Source organism: Thunnus thynnus, chromosome 14, assembly GCF_963924715.1.
Source record: "Thunnus thynnus chromosome 14, fThuThy2.1, whole genome shotgun sequence".
NCBI lineage: Eukaryota > Metazoa > Chordata > Actinopteri > Scombriformes > Scombridae > Thunnus > Thunnus thynnus.
In genome coordinates, this window is record NC_089530.1 from 79660 (window position 1) to 105675 (window position 26016).

The 26016-nt window shown below is 38.6% G+C and overlaps 1 protein-coding gene across 2 annotated transcripts in view; it reads right to left on the reverse strand.

Annotated features, from left to right (window-relative positions):
* The window catches only part of vps8 (VPS8 subunit of CORVET complex), a 170804-nt gene that overhangs the window by 69356 nt on the left and 75432 nt on the right, over positions 1 to 26016 (reverse strand). For both annotated transcript variants that reach the window (XM_067609216.1, XM_067609215.1), the window contains exons 20-27: positions 22892 to 22938; positions 21362 to 21584; positions 21098 to 21187; positions 10874 to 10925; positions 10724 to 10766; positions 9658 to 9730; positions 6817 to 6936; positions 1265 to 1336 (exon numbers count right to left, since the gene is read on the reverse strand). In XM_067609216.1, coding sequence (XP_067465317.1) covers positions 1265 to 1336; positions 6817 to 6936; positions 9658 to 9730; positions 10724 to 10766; positions 10874 to 10925; positions 21098 to 21187; positions 21362 to 21584; positions 22892 to 22938 — 720 coding nt within the window. The remainder of the gene's footprint in view (positions 1 to 1264; positions 1337 to 6816; positions 6937 to 9657; positions 9731 to 10723; positions 10767 to 10873; positions 10926 to 21097; positions 21188 to 21361; positions 21585 to 22891; positions 22939 to 26016) is intronic.

Genomic DNA, 26016 nt, shown 5'->3' on the forward strand with positions numbered 1-26016 from the left:
TGGTGTTTGCTATTCTCCCTCACCCGGCCCTGCCTGCAGCAGCACCGCTAACTCGCCCTCTTTCTCGCCCTCTTCCTCCTCCTCCTCCTCTAACCTCCAGTACTTGACTCTGCAAACGGATAATAAAATATGTAACTGCCAACGCTATCTTGCTATCAATAATGCCTAACGTTAGAATAAAATAACGTAAGTTTTGTTTAGCATGACGTTGCTAATGTTAGCTTGTATTACCAAAACAATAAAACACTCATAACTGCTATCTTACTTGTGAGCTATAACCTATAGTATTATAGACTAAATAATTAAATACATCTTCACCTCTTCGCTTGACTTGTTAGAAATGCTCGAAGTTGTCGTGGACGATGACATCTTCAACAAATAGCTTCTTGTCCTTGAAGTCCACCATAGCTTCTGGAATCTCTCCAAAGTCTTAGGAAGGTGAGGGTTGAGCAGCAGAGTGCTTCAATCTAGAACCTCACCATTAGAGGCCGCTAAATACCACACATATTACACACTGGACCTTTAACAAATAAATCACACCCTTTGTATTGCATGAGATCACTCCTCTGATTTCTATTCTTTTACCTGTATTTGGATGGTTGTCTAGGTGTGTTGTTACATTGTGAGCAAGCTTAGCATTTATAATTTCCATCTTGAATTTGTGTTATTACAGACAGATTTTAGTTTTGATGGGATATATTCAGAATGTACTAGTTTGTCCCTTACATAGAATAGAGTAGAATGCCTTTATTGTCATGGCACGACAGGACAATGAGATTGAAGATGCAACTTCCTGAAAGGTGCTAGATAAGAACAGGATATAAATACAACTACATTCTACTGAATATTACTTTTGGCTTTTCCTTATGAAGATTCTTTATTAGTTCATCCTTTTGTAATATGTGCCAATGTTTTTGAATAATGTTTTAAGGCCATCTGAAGCTTTGGTATATTTATGAATTGGTGAAATGTATATGAGTGAAGGGACCTTGGGCACCACCCTGATGAAGGTGAGATAGTTGAAAAATTTGGAGAATAGAGCATGGTGTACTGGAGAAGAATTGTGCAACGCCTTTTAAATTCGATGACTTGCATTGAAGCTCATACTGGTCTGCACCTCGCTGTGTGTGTGTTCTTAAAGCAGAAAACTGAAAAGGAACTGAAACTTACTGCACTTGTCTTCCACCTGCTCCATGTTGTCTTTACTATTAACAATTATGTAAAATAGACATTACAGCACATGGAATGATTTGTGTGATTTTACCTGAAGTAAGATGTCAACTATCCTTTGCTGGTACTCCAGGGCCTGCTTGTCATTCTTAAAGTCTTCAAATGTCTAGAAGGAAGCAAGAAACAAATCTTAATGATGGATAACAACTATGAAAGTCAATCTCAACTTTCAGATTTTTTAAGAAGGTTAATGAAAACACAACCTGGAAGTGGCCAAGTGAAATCTACCAAATCAAGATGCAACCAGGACTAAGTGCTGTTTTACTTCAAACAATCCAAGATGTATAAAAACTATAATTGGAGGCTAGAAATAATTGGCCGTGAATTATATGCACAGCCATGGTAGACCCAACTTCTCAACACCAATCATAGAGCTCCTAACACTCAAAGCTGAATTAATGAAAACCAGAGAATAAATACATACATACAAAGTCACTCGTTTCATTTGTCTGCTTTAATGCCGCATTAGTACGTGTTGTCATGGTGGTAAAAGAGGGGGCTGCACAGGGTAAGTGTAGATGCTAGGTGGCAGCAAAGTACTTGAATCCTGCTGACAGCATTTTAGGATAACACCCTCTCCGACCGAAGTTTTTAATATGGAAATTTTGATATTTACTTCTTATGTATGCTGTTTTGTTATGTTCCATAACATAAAATGTTATAGTTAATGTACAGCTGCATGCAAAAGTTTGACCACCCCTTGACAAATAACATATTTTGGTGATTTTTTAATTGAAAAGATGCAAACACAGCTACTCTATGATATGGGGAAAAAACACAATATTTTCTGCAAACATTAATGCATTGTTACTTACTATGTAATAAATTGAACAAAAATAAAAAAGTCTCAGATTCTTTAACAAGATCTCAGACCTTAATCAGCTCGTTAGGCCTGAGGCATGTCTACAATGGTCATGAGGAAATGTCGGCTGGTGCCAGTATCAATGCTTTACAAACACTCTGACCCTTCAAACATTGTGCGAACACTCAGATCGCAGAGGAGTTCAACTGAGGTGAGTTCATCATTACTTCTGGCAGTCTTACAGTAAGTCAGTACTTACTGTTAGTTTTTGCTGTAATATTTTACCCTTTATATTATAATATTAATATGTGTGGTTCTGGGCCTTTGAACCTCAATTTTGTCTGTACACATCAGTTTCCTTCATTGTGAATTGATGTGATGTGAGCAGTGCTTGATGCTTCGGGTCTGTGTTTCAAAGTCATAAAATAAACCAGACTTGACTTAGTCTGCTCACATTAGCTGCAAACCACCTTTATGTAACAGATTAAACTTGGTTCATTGTGTTAGCTTCATTCAAGACAGACTTGAATGACACAATGAACACTGCTTTCTGAGCCATCTTTATGAAACACCCCTCAGAAGTCATTGGTTCTGTCTCTGGAAAGTTTGATATTTTCCCCTCAACAGCTGACAACACCTTTATCTTGGTCATAATCTGCTGCTCTAGTCACCCCAACCTCTAGCCCCACCCTCTTTTACTCATGTTAGAATGTGATACTTGTAATTTTTAAATAAATTAAATATATTAAATTAAATTAATATATTTAAATAAATATATTATGAGATAATTAGTGAATAATGATCTGACATTCCATAACAGATTGTCACTAATAGTTAAATCATGAAAGAAAATAGGAGTAGCTTCAAGCTTAACTATGTAACTTTTAAATGTACAAAAAGAACATTATTTCGCATACAAAACAAAATTTAGATATCTAAAAGAGTAACTACACACCCAAATTCTACTAGTTCCCTCCATGCCAGCATATTTAAAAAATGCAGCAGAGGACTGCACAGGACAACGACTGTAGGGGGTGTAGCCTTGTGGCTGGGGTCAGAGGACACTGAATGACCACCACTCAGTACAGCATGAATAGTGATTGTAGAGCTGGTAGTCAGAGCTAAACAGCCATGAGCAGCTGCTATCAGACTCTGCCGTGTCTGCGCTGAAAACAGAGAGTCTGCTGGAGCTTTAACCATCACCAGAAGCACACTCATGGCCCTTTGTAAAAGTTTCTGCGTTGTACCTGTGTTGTAGCTGAGGTAGCAGCTCAGTACTGAGAGGCTCTCCAGTGTGTGTCTGTGGGTGAGTGTCAGTGCATAGCCATAGCCCCGCTGTTTATCATGTTAATGTTAACGTCATCAGCCCAGAATATCTTGTAAAGCTCTAAATATAGCACAGTTAGTTATTGGTGGGCCCATATGTTGCGTTTACTGCCACAGAAAAGGGATACATCTTTGGGTTATTTACATAACCTCGGGTTCTCTAAGTGGCATGACGTCACTTCTACGCTGTCTCTTATCAGGCTTGCTAATGCTACCAGCAGTTCTGTGTGAGAGGCACAAACTGAGGCTACAGTAAGCAGTGTTCTGATAGTTATACTTGGTAACAGCTGATATGAAATATAAGTTGGAGTTGGACACAATTAAGGAATTTGGCTGAACTGAATTTTCAAATCCAAGCACACAGAAATAAGCTAATTTTGAGCTGAAAAAGTAGTTTTTACACACAATATGTGTACAGTTGGAAAAATCACCTGTATTAATGTCATATGTCAATATAGTTATTCGTATAGCATAAAAAAGCAATTTGGTGTGTAGTTACTCTTTAAGCTGTTAAATGGTTGTTGACCTCAGTAATTGTTAACACAGCCATGATTAACAGATAGTTTCACCTATTATGATGATATATATATATATATATATATATATATTCATCTATCCATCCGTAAGCCCTCATGGCTGTGATAGAGTAGCTAAAGTAAGGTAGAGTTTACTCAGACCAATAGGCCTACACGAAAAATATTTAACTTAAATAAATGTTTCAGTAAATAGCAAATAGTAGCTAGACTTCCTAATGAACAGAAACAGATTAACAAAATGAAAACACAAATTGAATCCTACGGCGCCGAGTGCGCTTTATTACCGGCATAATAGCCTAGATCTCATGTGGAGGAAAATATTTTATAATTTATTAAAATAATATTAAATAATAGCCAGACTTTCTAATGTATGAACAGATTAACAACGAAAACACACACTGAATACTCCAGCGGTGAGAGCGTTGTAACAAAAACCTCCTCCTCCCCTGCTCCCAGCTTATTCATGGTCAAAAACAGCCAACAGGTAAGCAAAATGGAAACTTGTAGTCACATTTTTCAGACCTCAACCTCAAAGTTTGTGTGACACTCAAAACAATTTATCCACCATTTCATAGCCACAACAGTAGGTTACGGCCAGTGGTGTACCGGCCATCAGGCATACTGGGACAAATCCCATGTTTTTGGGCCAGTGGACTGTCAAAACATATCCGTTCTTACCGGCCCTCTGTGTGTCTGTTATTCGGCGTGCACATAAGAGTGTGCTGCATGCCTGTGGCAGACAATCACAGATGAGTGCCCTCTTTTACTCTCACGGCCAGAAGGGGAAGACAAAAGTCTCACACTCTAGCTTTAGCTGTTTAACTGATGGTATTAATCATTCAAAATTAAATAAATGTTAATAAAATAATTAAGAACATCCCTAATGGTCTACAGTCTAATAATGTGTGTTTGTATTGATTACTGATGGTGGTTGATCAGGATGACTGTTAGCTAAATGTAATCTCAGTTTCTACAGGCAGTATGCAGTAAATAGTCGCCTTTTGTGTACGTGTTTTTAAACTAAACTCCTTATTAAACATATGCTTGATGGTCCTGATGAAACTTTAAATCTCATAATATGACCTCCTCTTTCTGTCAGCTGCTGTGTGTCTGCGGTGTACGTACTGCTTTTTCACACGTGGTTTCAGGCCAGTTGGAGGAGTTAAACTTGTGACTCTCTGCCTTTATATAATTATTCGGGCTGCTGCTCTCTCTACTGTATTGCATACAGTTTGCAGGGTTTTCAAACAGAAATGTTCACAGCTGAAAGTGCTATGTCCAGATAGTTAATGGTTGAATGTGGTTTCTTTGGGCAGCTGTATAAACTGTGTAGTTGTTTTAATATTGTAAAAATGCCTAGTTTCCCCACACATCCTGGAAAACCTGGAAATTTAAGGCATTTTTCAAGTGAAGGACAACACCTTTTGAAATATGATTATCTTAGCTGATATAATCTAAGAAACATTACTCCAAAAAAATGCATTTGTAAAAAAAGAAAGTTGTTAAATGAAAATGAGTTAATAACAGGAACAATCAGCATGTAGCATTTCTTTTTCGCTGGTTTTTCAGAAAAAACTAGAGCAGCTTCTGTCTGTAAATTTCACCAGGAGCAGGATGGGAAATAATCTCAAAATGAATTTAGTAGTATTCTTGCAAATAGTGACCCTGCAAGATCCCCAGTCTTTGCAAAATCTTAGTCTGTAACTAAACTTACAGACTAAACTTAGTAACTTATGACACATTGTTTTGTTTAAGATGTGAGAGAGTATCAGACCTAAGTCTTTTAAAAGTCTTTTCAAAGTCTTCTATTGTATAAATCCAATGCCTTGGTGACTTGGCTGGGAAGCTCCCCCGCAGCAAACCTCTTGTTCCACAGGAAACACTGTTACCCAAGCTTTTATTTACCACTACAGCCCTGGTCTTCACAAAGACTTCTAGTCCCACTGAATGCTGAAAGAAGGTCATGAGGGACTTGTTAGCTTGTGTACTGATGACCTACTTGAATAAAAAACAATATACCGGATGTCACAATGTAAGAAAAAAACATTTAAAAGTTGAGAAAAACTCACAGACTGCACAAACAGACAGTAGATGGTTGTAGGTCATACAATACTGAATGCTTGATAATCAGCAGCTGGAAATGTTTTACCCAACAGAGTCTGCATCCCGCCTCATCTTATGTTCTTGTCTTTGTTTTTGTAGCTGTGATGTTATATCTCTTTTTGACAGCCTTTCCACTAACTTCTCTATCTATCTCCACCGTGCCCCCATTGTATCTCCCCAGTTTGGTAACCACTGGACTAGGGGACTTGCCATAAGACACACACCTCCCTGCAAAGGTTGTCAAATGAAACCTTTGTCAAAATTCAATTTGAAATGAACAGTTACATTTGGAGAATCTGATGGAGTAGAAGTAAGAAATTTGCCTTTGCTCTGGAGAGGCATTTCCAGCTCAGCCTGGAAGTCAATGAAGTGGTAGACCTCTGAGGGATCATGTCCAAGTCATTGCACTTGTAAGATTTGGAGGATCCTGCAACTGCCAAGTGCAGCTGGAGACAGTGTGGAGCTTCACATGTACCTCCATGTGGAGAGGAATCATGACAGCCTACTGTGCCAGGCCAAGTGAGGAAGGCAGCAGCTACACTAACTGGTACATGGATAGTAATATAATAATAATATTCAGAACATTGCATCCAGTTGGAAACTGCTTTACAAACATTTTTTAAAATTTCATCGGTAGCAGTTTTTATATGACAACTTAAGTGGCAAGTAAACTGACCTACTACTCTACTGAAGGTAAAGGCGGTGGTTCAGATAAATGACCTACTAAGATATTCAAGATACAGTCATCCAGCGTTTCAACATACTAAAAAAAACACATCTACCAGCATGACAGAAGGTAAAATGACAAGAACATCTCACCATGGCAAGCACATTGAGGAATTCCCGGGTGTCAAAGTGGAGGAGTGTATGAATAAACGGGAAAACCTCCTCCTCCTCTGATGAGTCGGCTGAATGGAGACGGATTAGGAACTCAAACACCTGACACACAAACAAACACATGCACCCACACAGCATTAGTTCACTGTATAGAAAGGCTTGCTTTTAATGTCTACAACTACATTTCTTCAGATGAATTTTGAAATTGGAGAACTCTGTAGTCAGAATAGGCAGCATCCCATCAAACTCCAAATTGTCCAACATTTTTTTCAATTTCATTTCCTTTTACTGCTATAGCAATTCTTACTTCAAAATATCCTTTTCAACAAACTACAGTTTGTCCAAGTGGTATTGTCCCAGTGACACATACTCTATACTTCTTAACGTCACTTTTCATGGCACCACCCTCTCTAATCTCAGCCACTCAAATGCCAGCCAGCATCTCTAATTAGCAGTGTTGGGCAAGTTACTAAAAATTAGTAATTAGTTACAGTTACTAGTTACTTCTCTCAAAAAGTAATTAAATTACTGCATTATAAAAAGTTCTGCGTTGCTTTTAACACAAACATGTAAGTTGTCACACAATTTCAGAGTTCACTCCACTTTTACCCTTGATCCACAACTCAAACCAGGAAAAGCAGCAGCAGTTCAGTAACAGGTATTATTTACAATATATAACATGATAACTCCAGAGACAAAGCTTATGTTTTACCACGAGATGGCTACAATAACGTGACTTTACAACGCGGCTCTGAGACACAGTAAGGTCAGATGCAGCTGTCCACTTTTTTTTTGTCCACTTTTTTCACGTAAGACAAAAGTAACGAGAAACAAGCCCGACTAAATGTGAGTAAATGTAATTGTTTTATTTAATTCGAAAAAGTAATTAGTTACATTACTAGTTACTGCCAAAAGTAGTGGAATTACAGTAGTGCGTTACTGTAATTACTGTAATTACTTTGTAACGCGTTCCCAACACTGCTAATCAGGCTTGACAACTGTGACAAATTGAGCCAATAAATGAATACAGGCCACAGAAACAATCACACTTTTTCAGGGTATTAGATGATACAGAGTACTAATCCCATAACAGGCACTCTTTCTATTTAGTTAAAAATCTGTGACTTTAGTGTGTGAGAGTGACCAGGATCACTCTACTTTGTGGAAGAATTTTCATTTCAATTCAATTTTATTTATAAAGCACCAAACAGAGACCCATTTCAAACTGAATATAACTGAAACTTTGATTTTGATCTATATTATTTAATACAATAAAACAAATGAAAATGGCATGGCCAAAAATATTGGTACCCTTAACTTAATATTTTGTATCACAGCCTTTGGAGGCAATAACTACAGTCAAGCGCTTTCTGTAACTCTGAATAAGGTTTTTACACTTCTCCACCGGTGGTTCGGCCCATTCTTCTTGAGCAAACTGCTCCAGCTCTCAAGTTTGATGGGTTCTGTCTCCCACTTGCAAGTTTCAGCTCTTTCCACAGATGTTCAATGGAATTCAGATCAGATCTCATAGCAGGCCACTTCAGAAAGGTCCAATGTTTTCTTCTCATCCACTCTTGGGTGCTTTTTGATGTATGTTTGGGGTCATTATCCTGCTGGAGGACCCATGACAGTGGGCTGTATGTTTCGCTCCAAATTTTCTTGATACTCTTTTGATTTCATTGTGCCCTGCACAGATTCAAGGCACCCAGTGCCTGAGGCAGCAAAGCAACTCCAAAACATCACTGTGCATCTTCCATGTTTCACAGTAGGCATGGTGTTCTTGTCTTTGAAGGCTTCATTTTTTCTTCTATAAACATAGGGTTGGTGTGATTTACCAAAAAGCTCTAATTTTGTTTCATCTGTCCAAAGCACAGGACTGTGGCTTGTCAACATGCATTTTGGCAAAGTCCAGTCTGACTTTTTTGTGTCTCCCTCTTGGAAGTGGGGTCTTCTACAATGGAGCCCATTTTTCATTCAAACAGCAATGGATGGTGCGAAACCATTGTACCTTGAACTTGAAGAACAGCTTGGATCTGTATTCTCGACCATTCAAGCAATACTTCTGTTCAATCTCAGGCCAATTTTCCACTTACAACGACATCCGGAGATGGCTACAGTTCCATGGGCCTTAAGCTTCTTAATAATATTGGCAACAGTAGTCACAGGAACATCAAGCTCTTTGGAGATGGTCTTGTAACCTTTACATTGACCATGCTTAGCTATTACCTTTTTTCCAATGTCTCCAGACCACTCTCTAGTTTTCCTTCTGTTTTCCATGTTCAATGTGATGCACACAGTGGTACAGAACAGCAGAGTTGGTAATTTTCTCTTTTTAAACTGGCTGCATGAGTGATTATAAAATTAAAAACACCTATGATACTAATTAAAACACAATAGTCTGCTTAAAGTATCACTACAAATCAGTTATTTCTTACAACCTCAAAAGGGTACCAATAATTTTGTCCAGGCTATTTTAGAATATCTTCATAGAATAAGCATAAATTCAATTATTTTAACAACTTTTTTTGTTTTGTTCCACTGCAAACCAAACATAGACATGCATTGATAATAAAATATCTTTAAATATCAACACTGTTCAGGGCAAATGGTGCATTATTTTAATAAAATGTAAGGGTACCAATAATTTCAGCCACATCTGTATCTGATCAGTGCATCCTCCTCCAAGTCATTAAAAAAAAAAAAATTCTGAGTGAGCAGTGACTGGTGGGGGATTGGTGTGGCTTAAGAACACAATCACACACACACACACAAACACACACACACTCTGGCCTGATGTTTTTCAAATACAGAGTATCAACATACCTGGTTCTTGACTTGAACCACAAGGTCTTCAGGAATGTCTCCAAGTGGATACGCCCTTCCTGCAAGACAGCAGCTACATACACAAACACATGCACACACGTGTGCGCACACACACACACAGACAGACACACACACAGACAGACACACACACACACACACACACACACACACACACACACACTCCTCAATATGTATTAACAATGTGGTGAATTATAAATGTATTTAGTAAACCTGCATATTGTGCGCATTCTACAAGCAGTTGTGAGCAACACTGGTAAGAATCATAGGCCTATCAAAGTGAAGATGCACACACTCAACTGAAAGTGGTTTCTTTTGAGAATTTGGAGTGGTTGGTAATGCGCCTCAGCCAACTATGAAAAGTGGTCTGAGCATACAGAAGCAGAAGGAAACATGATCTATTGACAACATGGAGGGTGCATTTGAATCCACAATTTACATGTATCACTACATTGTTCTTTTTTCTGTTTTTTTATTTCTCTTCATCTCCATCACCTTGGCACCCCTGGCATTTTCCTATGCCATACTGCCTATGCTAGCCGTTGTAGCTGAGCATGTATGCTAGGGATGAAGACAGACATTTTGCATACTGTCCAAAACCTCAAACTATTCATTTACCCATGAGTATTATACAAACATTATTGAAAACTACACTACATATTACAGGAAGCAATTTAAGAAAAGATCTTTATCATACGCTGTTCTGTTAAATAGTTTGGGGGGAAAAGTGTGGGAAGAGAGATGCTGGTTTGGCTGTAGCATTAGGCTTAACTGCATGGATGTGATGACACTTGCCTGGTCTTTTGCAGTTTTTAACAGTTTTTAGAACATCATTCCTTGCCACAGAATGCATTTCTGTAATCCGTATGTTACGCATTTTTGTTAGTACAAGTGGAGTCAAGAATTTAGTGACACCTCTCACAATCACAATAAACGTTGGACTCCTCTAAGTAGTAGCTTAGGCATATAGCAAACCATTGGCTATATTGTATACCAGCTGCACAAACTAACGGAGGTATAAAATTATATACATTATCTCTTAACTTACCTTATGTATACCAGAAGTTTGTTTCCCATCACCACTTCCTCATCTGTCCAAAGAGAAAAAGGGAAATGTGCTTTTCAAACTTTCTGTACTATAAAGAAACTCAAAATAGTTGGTACTATAAATTCGTGGGGATGTGATTCTCAGGCTTACCTGTTAGGCTCCTCCCTTCACTAAGTGGTGGGCCAATCACTGCAAAGAGTTTCTGAAACACAACCAACACATAGAAAACAAATGGGAATGTTATCAATTATTTCTCAGGATCTAAAGTTGAAAGTTGAAAGGCTTAATACAATAGAATACAAAAATTAATACAATAAAATAATTGCTGACTAAAAATGTTTTTTTAGAATGAAAAAGACAATCGTGAATGACCACAATATGCAACTATAGGCACTAATTATCAGTAATAATAAGTGGGGGTGCCATTTAGTGCAACACCACTGGGAGTTACAGAGTGGGAAATACTGCAACAACCAATGGGGAACACACAGTGCAAGTCCTTTGTTTTTCTGCTGTAATGTGACAGTTTTACAGTTTGTATTTGGCAGCATTTACCACAGTATTCCTCATCAACATCAACATGACTTTTTGTGATGACTTCTATTGCATTAATAGTATATTAGGCCTGCAGATCAGTGTATATTATAATTTGATATTTAGGGTGGAGTCAGGTGAACTTGATGATCCCACCATTGAACTCTGCCTACTGAGATTCATAAATGTTTGAAGCTTTCTAGCCCAGAAATTTAATTTACAGAGCTTTTGGTAGGAAATTATAGCTGAACCTAATCATTAAATGTCAAATAGTTTGTACTTCCATGGTTACAGTGTGAATCCAGCAAAAGCCATAATATTAATTTAATTAGTCAATATGAAGCTGAAGCTTTCTAGCATAGAAATATTGCTATTGAAATCTAACTGAAATTTAAGTAATCCTATTTATTGAGAGCTAAACATTTGCATCTCTGACAATATCTGACATGAAGTAATGAAATAAGTTTTTTATGTTTTAAATGTGTTTATTAGGAATACAACACTATTGAACAACAGGTAGTTACATTAACTGTGTGTGTGTACATATATATATATATATATATATATATATATATATACATTAAGAATTAAAAAGGAAGAAAAACAACTAAAAAAAAAACCCACACAATGGACAAACAAAAAAAAGTGTTGGAAACATTTTGTTTAATCACCATCCTGAGTGACAAATGAATGAATTCACATCAGTAACAAAGAGTTCCATCTTTTATGATACTGTGCTGTTGATCCTCTTAGACTGTATTTGATTTTTTTTTATAAGTGCAACAAGACTAGGTCAAAACCTTGTATATGGCTGGACCGTATATGGTCAATAGGTGAAATTGTGGCCAGTTTGTTACAGGGATAGTCAGTGGTAGTGTTTAAAATGTGAATTCTTAGATATGAAGTGTTCATCTGTGTTGGGACTACATGTGGACCACAGTTTACCACATGCTTCAAGACTCCAAGAAACCTGAGCCCTGGGGGTTCGCACCCAAAGTGTGAAGCTCCACCCATGGATCCAGGTTATCAAAACTAGAGATTCCCCTCTTATCTTTCTCTTTTCTCCACGAGCTGCAGCAGGAGCAGCTCCTTGCTCTCTTTCTCCTTCAGCTGCAGGAGCAGCTGCTTGGTCTTTCACACCTCCAGCAGCTGCTGGAGCAGCTCTCTGCTCTCTTGTGTGGCCTGCTCACAGCAGACACACACGGTCTTCTTTACGGCAGAAGACGCAAGAGCCTGCCTAAGACTCAGAAACTAAGTTTCCTTGTGCCAGCAGCTAACACACAAGTCTGCTGGCCAGTTTAACAAGTACAGGAGCCGCGAAATGGAGTTAGCTTGCCGCTAACTCCACACAAAGGAGTGACCTGGGCCCCCCAGTGAAGCCGTACTATGCTTCACTGCCTTGCTAGGCACAGTGAAGCATAGTACGGCTAAGCAAGAATGTTTAACTCAAACAATGTACTGTACGTGTATTGATTTGGTTAAGGTTATACATTGAAATGTTGTTGTGATGTCCTTGATGCCTATAGTCAGGTTACTGCATAGCCACACCGCTAGGTTGATGTTAGCATGCTTAACACATGTTACATCCAGTAACTAGGCCTTGCATGCAACTAACCTCATTTTAACCTGGCACCTTTAGCATACACCAATTGGCCTTGAATCGAGAACCACACAGTTAAGAGGTTAAAACCTAGTTTGGCGAACTTTGGTTCAGGCAGCACATGTGGTTCAAGACACGACATGGTCTGGCCTTTTATCTCTGTAGTTCCCTTTATCAGCCAAATTGTTGGCATGCCATGTGCTCAGTCACCAGGTGACTGCAGCCATCTTGCTATTGTCTTCCACACACACACACACACACACACACACACACACACACACACACACACACACACACACACACACACACACACACACACACACACACACACACACACTTGGATATACCTGTTGTCTGTTTTAATGTTGCACAAGAATGAGTTTTGCCAACCCCTGCTCTGTAAAGAACTCCATATCCTTCAACCTTAACAAGCTATTGATATGGTGATTTTGTTTATAGTTATTAAATTAATTATTAATCAAAGTCCCAAATTCATAGATTAGTACACTTTGAGACTGAATTGGCTAGTCCAGGGTGGTGCCCCGTTATTATCAATTCTTATTAATAATTTTATTGATTTTAATAATTAACAATTATCTTTGATAATCATTAATTATTGCTGATAGCCAAACCTGTAGCCACGGCCCAACATCTGCAATTTTCTGTGGTAGTCCCAGTAATATTTGTTGTTAAAGTGTACTGAAGTAGCATATCAAATGACATGGTTAAGCTATATTTGAGTCAAAAAAAGGTTATGAATACAGCTGCAAGAACAAAACTTTCCACTCATATCTTGGGATGTTTTTTTGAAAGAGAACTTATTTTAATTAAAGCTGCAAGCAGCATTGGTTGGGACCACGCACTCTGGCCCGTCAGGATCAGATCATTTTGCTTTTCAAAAATGAGGGATATTTCTTACAAGTGTGGTGTACTTTTATTTTGAAAGTTTGATTGACAGGATGAGAATTTTCTGCAGGGTGAGACATGTCTGTCTTGCTCACACCTGTATCATCAAAATCAAGTTTTGGGCTCAGTCACTTGAATTTCAATTAGTAAATTGAAAACTCTTGATGAGTTTGTGTGTAAAACAAATTAATTTCCTAATTTTCATCAAGTCTATTTTTAGAAAAGTAGAGACTGTTACCCCACATGACCTGGTCAAAGTTTGATTGAAATGTGTACTGTCGGAACTTCCGGCGGCATACCAACATGGCAGCGGCATAAAAAATGAGCTCCCCGACATTGATATTAAATAATCCCTACAAACCTATCAGTTAGAGAAAGGGATGATAAAAATTTGAAAGTGTTTTAAAAGGGCAATGGATAAGACCAGAGGGAAAAATCGAAAGTCGAATAAAAACGCTGATATGAACTTTGTGCAGGACAACGAGCCAGCTAAGCTAACATGCGAGCCACGCGGGTTGGCTGGAGAGCTAGCAGAGTCTACAACTGAGAGAGTGAATGCCAAGCTAGCAGCGCAACCAAGCCGAGAGGGAGGAGAGATACAGCCACCCGCTAAAAGTATGGCAGACCTGGAAACAATCTTACAAGAGATAAGAGAGTTTCGCCGGGAGAACTTCGAAAATCTCAAAGAAATCAGAGATAATATCAGAAAGACAAACAACAGGATTGATGACGCCAAAAAGTGGATTGTGGAAACAGAGGAGCGCACTTGCAGCCTGGAGGAAGCCGCGTTGGAACCCGTGGAGCTGCAGAGGCGGGTTGAGACCAGAATGATGGACTTGGAGGGCCGCGAGAGGAGGGAAAATGTCCGCACTCATGGGGTGAAGGAAGGTGCAGAGAGTAATGCTCAATCAATGATTACGTTCATCGAAAACCTCCTTAGGGAGAAGCTGGACTTACCCCCCATCACTTGAAGATTGAAAGAGCCCATCGGGCTTTAGTCTCCCAACCTCCTAAACACTCCCCTCCAAGATCCATCGTGATGAAGTTGCAAAGTTTCTGCAGTAAGGAGGAACTTATCAAGATTGCATGGCAGAAAAAGGGTTTCATATATGAGGGGAGGAAGGTGTTTCTAGACCATGACTATGCACCAGACGTCCTGAGAAAACGCAAGGAATACACGGAGGCAAAAAAGGTACTGAGAGAAAAGAAAATACGTTTTCAGACACCTTTCCCAGCAAAACTCTGGGTGTTTTACGAGGGGGAGACATGCCTCTATAACACAGCGGAGGAGGCGACGAAGGACATGCTGTCCCGAGGGCTCCAGGTGGAGGTCGTGACACCGGAGGAAAACTGGATGGAGTGGATTAAACGACTAATGTGGTCGTCGGGCAGTGTGAAGACGGGCCGCAGGACAACAGAGACACGGCCGGGATACCAACAGAAACTGCAAGCCTTCAGGAGAGACCGGGATTCCCGATGAAAAAACACTATAAAAGGTTAAGATTTGACTGTTTCCAGGAAATAACATTAGCCTACGAGGTGAGAGATGTGTAAACTCAATTTTGATAAGACTACAGCATTTTATATGGATTTTAGTCACTAACTTCATAACCTCACAAGCCAAGGACGTCAGGGAAGCACTAAATGCAGTTGCGAACTTATGAACGCTGCTGTTTTCAGCAGCGAGGGCTCTCTGCCTTTAGGGAGCAGTGCTCATCCCTCAGAGCGGACTGAACACCAGAGCTCAGAGAAGGTCAATAGACAGACCTCACCAAAGGAAGTTCTTACAGTATTCTGTTTAAAAGTACTTAAGTTAAACCTTTGTTATAAGTTGTTTAATGTTCATTACTGTTTCAGTAGCTATAGGGGGGTAAATATGACAGAGAGGATAGGAGAGAGACACAATTCAGGTGGAACAGAGATTGATAACAACATCCAAGAACTGCATTAAAGTAGCCTCATATAATGTAAATGGTGTACTTAACCCAACCAAAAGGAGTAAGATAATTAGTAAGATGAAAAAAGAAGGGGTAGGGGTAATTTTATTACAAGAAACTCATCTGACAGAGAAGGAACATGCAAAGCTGACAAGAAATGGCTACAACCAAATATTCTCTGCCTCCTACAAATCAGGACGCCGGCGAGGGGTGGCTATTTTGATTTCAGGGAAGATCTCATTTGAAAAGATATCTGTGACAGGGGACAAAGAGGGTAGATACATCATGGTTAAGGGGAAACTTGAGGGGGAGGTGGTAACTTTTTTTAACATTTATGCCCCACCAGGCTCGGATTGGAAGTTTTATAGACAGATGTTTGATTTGATGACACTAGAGGCAGAGGGTATTTTGATTGCTGGAGGCCAGAGAACCAGAGACTAAACCTACAGCTGGATGCCTCAGGAGGTGGGATACAAAAAAGTGCAATCAGTAAAAAAATTAAGATGATGATGTCTGAACTGGGAATTGTAGACATTTGGAGGGATCTGAATCCCACAAGTAAGGATTACACTTACTATTCATCACCACACAACATATACACAAGGATTGATTATTTCCTGATGAATAATAAAGATAGGTATAGGGTAGAAAAATGTGATATAGGAGTAAGGGATCTATCAGACCATAGCCCTCTTTACTTAACACTACGTCTGGCGAGCGAGAAAAAAACAACAATCTGGAGATTAAACTCAAACAAGTTAAGAGGACACACAAAGGAGGAAATAGTGAAGGAACTTCAGACATATATAGAGGATAATGACAATGGTGAGGTGTCTCCGTCTGTACTGTGGGATGCGTGTAAGGCCGTGATGAGAGGGAAGCTAATAGCCAAATCAGCATACTTAAAAAAGATGAGACAGCTACAACTTGACACATTAAAATCAGATCTAAAAAGGCTAGAAAGAGAACATAAAGATAAATTGGAAGAGGACATATATCAGGAAATAAAAAGAAAGAGGGCGGAGATAAATGAGATTTACGCACAGGAGATCCAAAAAAAACCTGTTATTTATAAAACAAAGATATTATGAAGTGGGGGACAAGTCAACAAAATTGCTAGCATATAAACTGAAAAAACAGCAGGCAAAAAATAACATTTACAAAATAAGAGACCCGCATACAAGATCAACAGAGGAAATACAAAGATGCTTTGAAACTTATTATAAAAACCTATATGCTCAACCGAAAGCTAGTGATAAAACCCAGATGGATCAATTTTTGGAGAACTTAAATTTACCAAATGTAACAGAAGAACAGAATGAGGCTTTAACTGCTGAAATTACAGAAGAGGAAGTTAATAAAGCAATCTCAAATCTTAAGGCCAACAAGTCCCTGGGTGCAGACGGATATACAGCAGAATGGTACAGAATATTTAAGGTAACATTAATCCCACTTCTGCGGAAGGCATTTAGCTGGGTGTTGAAGGAGGGGGAAATTCCTCACTCATGGAGAGAAGCCATCATCTCTGTAATTCTGAAGGAAGGAAAGGATGAGCAGGAATGCTCCAGTTATAGGCCTATTAGCGTCCTCAACCGAGATTATAGATTGTTTACAGCCATTTTAGCCCAACGACTAGAAAAAATTCTGCCAGAAACAATACATTTAGACCAGACGGGATTCATAAAACGAAGACAGACGCAAGACAATATCAGGTGCACCCTACATGTTATGCAACATGTAACCAAAAATAAAATAGAGACAGTAGTGGTGGGAATAGATGCAGAAAATGCTTTTGATTCGGTGGGGTGGGACTTTCTATACAAAGTGCTGGATCGGTTCAATTTTCATAAGACATTTATTAAAGTCATAAAGGCCCTGTATAATAAACCAACGGCTAGGATCAGGATCAATGGGAGTCTTTCAAAGTTTTTCACACTAGAACGAGGCTGTCGTCAAGGTTGCTCAGCGAGTCCTCTTCTCTTTGCTATATTTTTGGAACCTCTAAGTAATTGGATAAAACACAATGAAAATATTACAGGTGTAGATATAGGGGGAGGGGTACAAAAGATAGCTCTATTTGCAGATGACATATTAATGTATTTAACAAGTTCAGATACGTCCTTCCCTGCACTTATGACAACCCTCACAGATTATGGTCATTTATCAGGCTATAAAATAAATATACAAAAAACTCAGGTTATTACTTACAACTATAGACCAGGCCAAGCAATTAGGGACAATTACAAAATTAACTGGGAATCAAAATCATTAAAATATTTGGGAGTTAATCTACCTCAAGACTTAGGACAATTGAAGTCCATCAACTACGATCCATTGCTTAGTAGAATTAAATCAGATATTAAAAGGTGGAACCTGATACCATATATGAGCATTACACAAAAAGTGGAGGTGATAAAAATTAATGTACTGCCGAGGATTTTGTACCTGTTCCAGAGTCTACCAGTGGAGTTAAAAGAAGATGAATTTAGGGAATGGAATAAAATTATCTCTAGATACATTTGGCGGGGGAAAAGACAGAGGATCAGGTACAGAACGCTGCAGTTACCCAAAAACAAAGGAAGGTTAGGACTTCCATGCCTGAAGAGCTATTACCAAGCTGCACAAATAAAAACATTGTTGAATATATACAATCCTTACTACTCAGCGAGATGGAAAGAGATAGAGGCCGGCACAACAGATGGGGTCCCAATACAGGCTATAATAGGGGATAGTAACCTGAGAAAGCACATTAGAGAAGAGGCAAACCCATGGATGGATATATTATTGAAGATCTGGTTCAAATTAATTGCGGAAAACGACTTGAAAACTCAAAGTAGATTACTAAGATGGATTGGGTTTGATTCTGAATTCATGCCAAATAGAATAGATAAGAGTTTTAAAAATTGGGAAAGGGGACCTACAATATTCCTGAAGCTCTTAAGTAAGAAGAAAATTTGTTTTCAGGAGCTAAAAGACCAATATCACCTCACAAATTCGGATCAGTATAGGTATTTGCAATTACGGAACTATCTGGAGCAAATAATGAGGGGGGTCATAAACGGGAGGAGGACAGAAATTATTGAGATGTTTACTGCAACATATGAATCAAAATTGGGAACGAAGCTTATCTCAAGACTATATAAGGCAGTGGAGGACTTAAAGGGAACAGACACAGTGTATATAAAAGAGAGGTGGGAGAGGGATGCAAATATTGTTATATCAGTGGATGAATGGGAAGAGATAAATGAACAGCAATGGAGAACAACCTGTTCTTTATCTTGGAGAGAACATGGGTGGAAGAATATTATAAGATATCACGAGCACAGTCAAAGTATCATGATACAAAGTGCTGGAAATTGTGTGGAGCTGAGAAAGCTGACCACTTCCATGTATTCTGGAGTTGTCCCTCCATTCGTACCTACTGGCAGGAAGTGTATGGATAAAGTATTGAAGGTAAATCTTCCACTTACATTTCAGGTGTTATACTTGGGGATATTGGGCATAGATTTAACAAGATTTGGGGACAAATATATTTACAGAACAATGCTGATTGCAAGTAAAAAAACGATTACCAGAAAGTGGTTGAAGAATGAGGTACCTAAGGTCGAGGACTGGGTTGAGGTTATGCACAATATATATGGGATGGAAAAGTTAACTTTGTCTGTGAGACTGGAGAGGGACAGATTTGAAAGAATTTGGGAAAATTGGATAGAGTACATAAAACCAACTAGATTGGACTGTATCCGAGATGTACATCTTAGGAACAAAGACCCCTAGTTCATATTTCATAGCTACAGATGTTGAAAGGTTCTGGGGTTTTTTTTGTTTTTTTTTGTTTGTTTGTTTGGTTTTTTTTAATTTTATTCTATTTCACAATATCTGCAAAATCGATCACATGGTAGAACTCTGTTAATTCAACTGGCCATGAAGTATGGAAGATTGTGAATAACTGTTGCGCTCTGGACATGTGTATATGTATCCATGTATGGATATATAGCCATAGGTATATGAATAATATATTCTTTATTTTATTTTATCTTACTTTTCCTCTTGATATGTTATTCTCTATCTGGATCCAAAGTAAAAAACTAAGGAAGACTGTCATGTTTAAATGAATAATATTGTAATATTGGGAATATAGAAAAGAATATGTCATTGTGTACCAGTTGTAAGCAGAATGTATGTGAAAATGGCAAATAAAAAGAAAATTAAAAAAAAAAAAGAAATGTGTACTGTCAGGTGTGTAGAGACAATAAGTAACTGCAGCTGGACACAGAAAAATACTCATATATTTGAATGGGGAGTGTAAGCGAACCCACACCTGACTGACTTCACTGTTGAAGTTTGAATGAAAAACCTTTGCTATCTAGGGTTTGCGTAACCTGACAATCAGTTATGCACAAATGGGTCTCGATTTATAAATTTACAGATAATACTTGTTGAACTAGCTGGTAGCTGTCTCAGACCTACCCAGGGCGGCGGGTCTCTCAACATAAACCTGGAGCAAACATAGAGCAGTGGTTCACTAACTGCTCAGTAGCAAAGCAGTGGTGCAGCCACGAGAATTTTTCATCTCACATGTCCATAGATATATTCTATTATCCAGAACAGCTTAATTCACGTCTGTCTATTGTCAAAATGCTGCTGATGAAACAGCTCTGCTTTTTCCGGAGAGTCAAAGTTATGATCCACACTATTCACTTTAACATTTCTAAACAAACTCCCTGATTGGAGATCTGCCCTTTGAATGAAACATCCTGGTGCTTCCTTGCCCACAGCAGAACCAGCTCCTTCTCAATGTAGTGATGAAAGCGCACCAGTAAGGGACATGGTCGCTGTCCACAGCACAGTCTGGGACCCTGGCATTTTGGTATTCCGACCACTTACAAGTTTTGTCTTTTTGGATTGAGACACCAAGTCCTCCATGTTAGCCCATAGTGATGCATTTTCCTCAGTCACAATGGCAAGCATACATGTTCCAGATGGTGGCAGTGTGATTTACCACAGCAACACTGAGGGCATTTAGAGAACTCTGGATTGGAGTTGGAGATTCTCTTAATGTGTCTCTCACTGTGAGCTCGTCTGTCATACACTTTCTAAACTTTTAAGTCCTTTAACCAGAATTGTAGTAGTCAGTGAATTAGCAGCCATAGCCATCTTGTTAGCATTTTGGATGGGTAAAGTACAAGTCAGTTACAACCTGGATGTGTGGTTACCCTAATTTCTGTAACCATTCAATGTTAAGAGTCTAATTACACTTTTAGCTCCTAGACTTACTGATAATGATGGCACAGATATGTTTAAGTGAAAGTAGCTGGTGGAGTAGACTCTGTGTGCATCTATCTCCTACTTTGCCCAGCAATTCCTCATGAAACAACATTTTGGTGTCGAACTTACTTCCATGGGTGTAATGTAGTCATTCATTCCGCTGTTGAACACGTAGATCATTGCATCATAGAGTTGGTTCTCCCAACACACCTGAATCACCTTCAAACACACACACACACACACACACACACACAGAAGACCTACTATGAAAATTATACCAGTGGAAATGTAGAGCCTAATTTGTCCTCACAAATTTTGGCTTACTGCTGCCAACTGCTGTGGATGGCATTTTTTACTTACCACACAGTCCTAACTGTACACAACCACACACACCTGCTTTATGTCCAGGCTGGTGACATCCAGATGGACAATGCATCTCTCCAGGCTGTCCATCAAACCGTTATCATGGTAATGGGCCAGGAGGTCCCTCATGATGGGTGTAGTGAGGTGACCAAGGCGGTCAACAATAATATATGACTCCAGCGATTCCAGGAAAACTCCCTTAGCAACCACGTTCTCCACCAGCTGAGCATACAGCTGGTTGAACAGCAGGTCACTGCGCAAACACACACACATACACACACACACACACACAGTCCACAGTTATTAAGAAAGAGAGAGTGGAAACATCTCCATTGACTCTATAAGGCCAGTTTTTTTGGAGTAACGGTGGGCAGTGCAAATGTCAAATAGTTCCAAACTGGCAGCGAGTAGCGGTTACGCTATAGGATTGCTGTGAAGTTGAAATCAGCCAACATTATGACTTATTATATTTTTGATTTATAAATAACTATCAATGGATATTAGCACAATGTTTTACAGCATTTAAGCTCCTTACAATCTAGCAAATTAATGGATTTAACTAGCTAATGTACATTTATGAAAATAGATTGAAGCTGAATGTTATGTTAGTGTTTTAGCCATAAAGTGTTTGAAATGATTTAGGAAATATTATCAGCAGACATATGAAAGGGTGTTTTACAGATCTAAAATGGTATTAGAAACATATACAGCAGCATAGGATTCACAGTTAGCTAATAAATAACTTTTTTAAGAAACTTCAGTGTAATGTTAGAGCTTGTGTCTTTTTGGCAGTGCTGAAACAGGAATGTCCAGAGATGTGTAACATATTGCGATGCGTATTGGCCAATAACATAATAATAATAATAATAACAATAATAATAATAATAATGAGCCTGTACAGTATGTGGTGGTATTGTTTCATTCTAATCACTTTCTATCATTATTCATAATTTAATAATACAGACAGGTATCATTTCAAACATTAATTACTGATGTACAATACAGAAAATTAGTTTACAAACGTGCACAAGTCATTAAAAGTGTTCTTTACTGGTAAATCCAGAATGTATACTTGATCCTGTCATCCGCTGATGAAAATGTTTTACAAGCTCAGGGGTTGTGTAACAGGAAAATTAAGACTTCAGGATGAAAAATTCATCGTAGGCATGACATATACAGCAAATTAGCTGTATCTTTGTTCTATTGCAACTGCTGTTTGCTACATCTGTTTAGAGCGAGCTGTTAAATGCACAACTTCCCTCTAGTCCATGAGTCCAACCCTTCTAACCTGAGGCATATTTTTAGGCTTCAAGTCTATTTTCTTCCATTTTACTCATGTAACAACAGTCATTGTGTATTGGGCTCTGAGTGCTTCCAAAACGCAGGTGACCTATGTTCAACACTGTTCCTGAGTACCTCCTGTGTAGACACACAGACGGAGCACTTGCTGCTGCTATGCTAAATGTGCTGCCCATGCTACGCTTTCTGTGTAGACACAGTGTTATGGTCTTACTCCACTAGAAGTGTGTTTGCATTTATGTACAAAACATATATACTTACGTCCTCTGTAGCAGCAGGCAGTAATCCACCAGGACAGGAACTACATCCTTAAAACACCACAAAAAGAGTAAGATACACAATGACTTCTAATGTTCTTTAATGAATCATGTCAAACAACAACAATATAGATAAGAGAAATCAATATCATAATTAATTGTAATTAATCACTGGCTTATCAGATTATAACCTAACCCTATGTGTGAGAAAACTGATTAAAAGTTGATTATGACCATGGCAACTAAGACAATGATCCTTCAATGCATACTCAGAGCTAAGCAAGAAGAATTTATCAATGAAATTAACAGCTTGAACTGGGATGATGTACTGTCCTCTGATGATCTGGACTATGGCTGTGATACTTTTACTCACAGAATCAACTCTGTGAGGGAAAGATTTAACGTGGGGATACAAATAAAATCTAAAAATAAAAATTTACCGTGGTTTAATGAAATTTGTGGAAACTAATGAAATCTAGAGATGCTGCACTAAGGAAGGCAATAAAAACTAGAAGAGACATTGACATGCTGATTTATAAACGTTTAAACGTCTTTATAAACGAACAAAGTTATCCAAGAGCTAAGAGAAGCTAAAGCTCGTTTTTATCTCAATATTTTGAATGAGGCAAAAGGCAACAGTAAATTGGTCTGGAAAAACATCAATAATCTCACAAGGAGGGACTCAAATTTTTTAGGAGATTTTAAACTCAAAGTACAGGGAAAGTTAATTGAAGATCATCTTACTGTTGCTTCTGCCTTTAACATTTTTTTTCTTGAGCCTGTATTTGAGTTAGGAAAAAAAATTAAGAAAAGGAAACTGGATATTGTTCCTACAGATGCTACAGGCCAGGTTTTCGAGCTGATGGAGACTAATGAGTTACAAGTAAACAAAATCATCAGCTCCTTAAAAAGCTCCCAAAGTAGAGATGCTTTCCAATTTGACACCATGTTTGTCAAATCACGCAAAGATATTTTAACTCCCCTATTGCTCATTTAATTAACTTGTCTTTTAAACACAGCTCCTTTCCTGATGACTGGAAAGGTGCCATTGTCGTGCCTATTTTTAGGGCCTGAGCCCCAAAGGGGCAAAGACCCTATTGTATTTTGTGTGTTTGTTTCTTTCTTATTAGGGCCTGAGCCCCAAAGGGGCACACACATCAGGTCTGGTGAAAAATTTGCTAAAATGTAAAAATTATCCCCCAAAGAGCCAAAATGTGCTTGAGAGTGCCACCTATGTAACAAATATGGCCACCACGACCCGTAGGAATGTTGTAGAGAGATCGAACTAAAACTCAATTATTGATCTCATCAAAACCTACAAATCATACACTGACACCCCTGACCTAAATCCAACAGGAAGTCCACAATTTACCCATGAGAGTATGACTTTGTGCCAATTTTGGACCCTGAACAAACGCTATCTCCTCCTAGGGCGTTAATGATATTGGCTTCAAACTTTAATACATGACTTATCACACTGTGCTGAACAAAGTTATTAAAAACTTTGTAATAACGTGAACGGTTTAGATTTTGTAAGCCCCGAAATTTGGAGTGCCACATCGCACCTTACAATGTAAACCAATGGGGAGGCAATCTCTGGGCATGGACTTTGTGTCAAACAAATGGTTCTGATGTCTAAAGTATAAGTCAGACCACTTTCAAACCTGTATCAATGGACTTGCGATGAAATTTCCTACAAAAACTGTGCTTTGAAATGTAAGATTTGGCCAAAGTCAAGTTTTCTTTCTTTATTATTACGCCACTTCAACCCCAAATTTGACCCCCTAAACATGTTCAAAAACTCACCAAATTTGGCAAATTTGATGTTTTGCCATGACAGAGGAAATTGCTATAACTTTATTGTACATGCTCCAGTCTGCACCAAACTTCACATGTTTGTAAAGTCAGACCTGTCAGCCCAGGTCTGGAGACATCTACATGCCCATGACAGAAGCCCTTGGACTGCACTGTGCCTCGACATGTGCAAGGGTGCGAAGGCCCGTTCAACACTGCTTGCAGCTTTAATTAAATGTAGAGACCGCCTTGAAGCCAGTAACTACAGACCAGACTACAGAAAGTTGTCATTAAACAACTGACAACATTTCTTAATACAAACAATTTTGGTCTACATTGTATGCAATTTGGCTTTAGAGCAAATCATTCCACCGAAACTGCTACCTTGCACTTAATAGAGCAAATTAAATCAAGACTTGAGGAAGGAGGAGTAGTTGGTGTATTTTTAGATCTGCGTAAAGCATTCGGCACAGTCAATCATGATGTTTTAATATCGAAACTCTCTAAATTTAACTTCTCATCTAGAGCACTGGCATGGATGTCTTCATATTTATATAATAGGATACAATGTGTTAAAGTTTGTGATGCACTGTCCAGTAACATGTAGTGTACAATGGGTGTTCCACATGGGTCAGTGGTAGGTCCCCTGTTATCTAGCCTATATATTAATGATCTCCCTCGACAGTGTCATGATGTAGAACTACAAATTTATGCAGATGATACCATTGTGTACACACATGCAGAAACAGCTGTGATAGTTGCTGCTAAGCTAACAATTGCATTGAAAAGATCACACATTGGCTTGATCAATCGTGTCTGAGTCTAAATGTGAACAAGACAAGGTATGTTTTTCTCTAAAACCATGGTACAACATCCTAACGCTGATATTCGCATCAAAGATGAAAGGATTGACATGGTCATTGATTTTAAATATCTTAGGGTGACAATGGATCCATATTTGAACTTTAAGAAACATTAAAAAAAGGTTAAAACCATAAAGTACAACTTCGAAAGTTTTAGACACATTAGAAACTGTCTCTCTTTGGACGCAGCCAAGATATTTATGCATGCTATGATTCTTTCCCCAATGTGTTATTGCATCACATGTTGGGGCAGGCTGGAGAAACAGCCATAAAAACTATTGAGTTCTTATACAAACAAACTCTAAAAACTCTGGACAAAAAGCCTGCACTTCCATCACTGTAGGGTACTGGAGAAATACAATTTACTGAACTTTGAGAATTTTAGATTATTCTCAAATTTGTGCCTAGTTCATAAAATTTTAAATGGTTTGGCCCATCCTCCACTATGTGACTTTGTGTACACTCGCTCAGT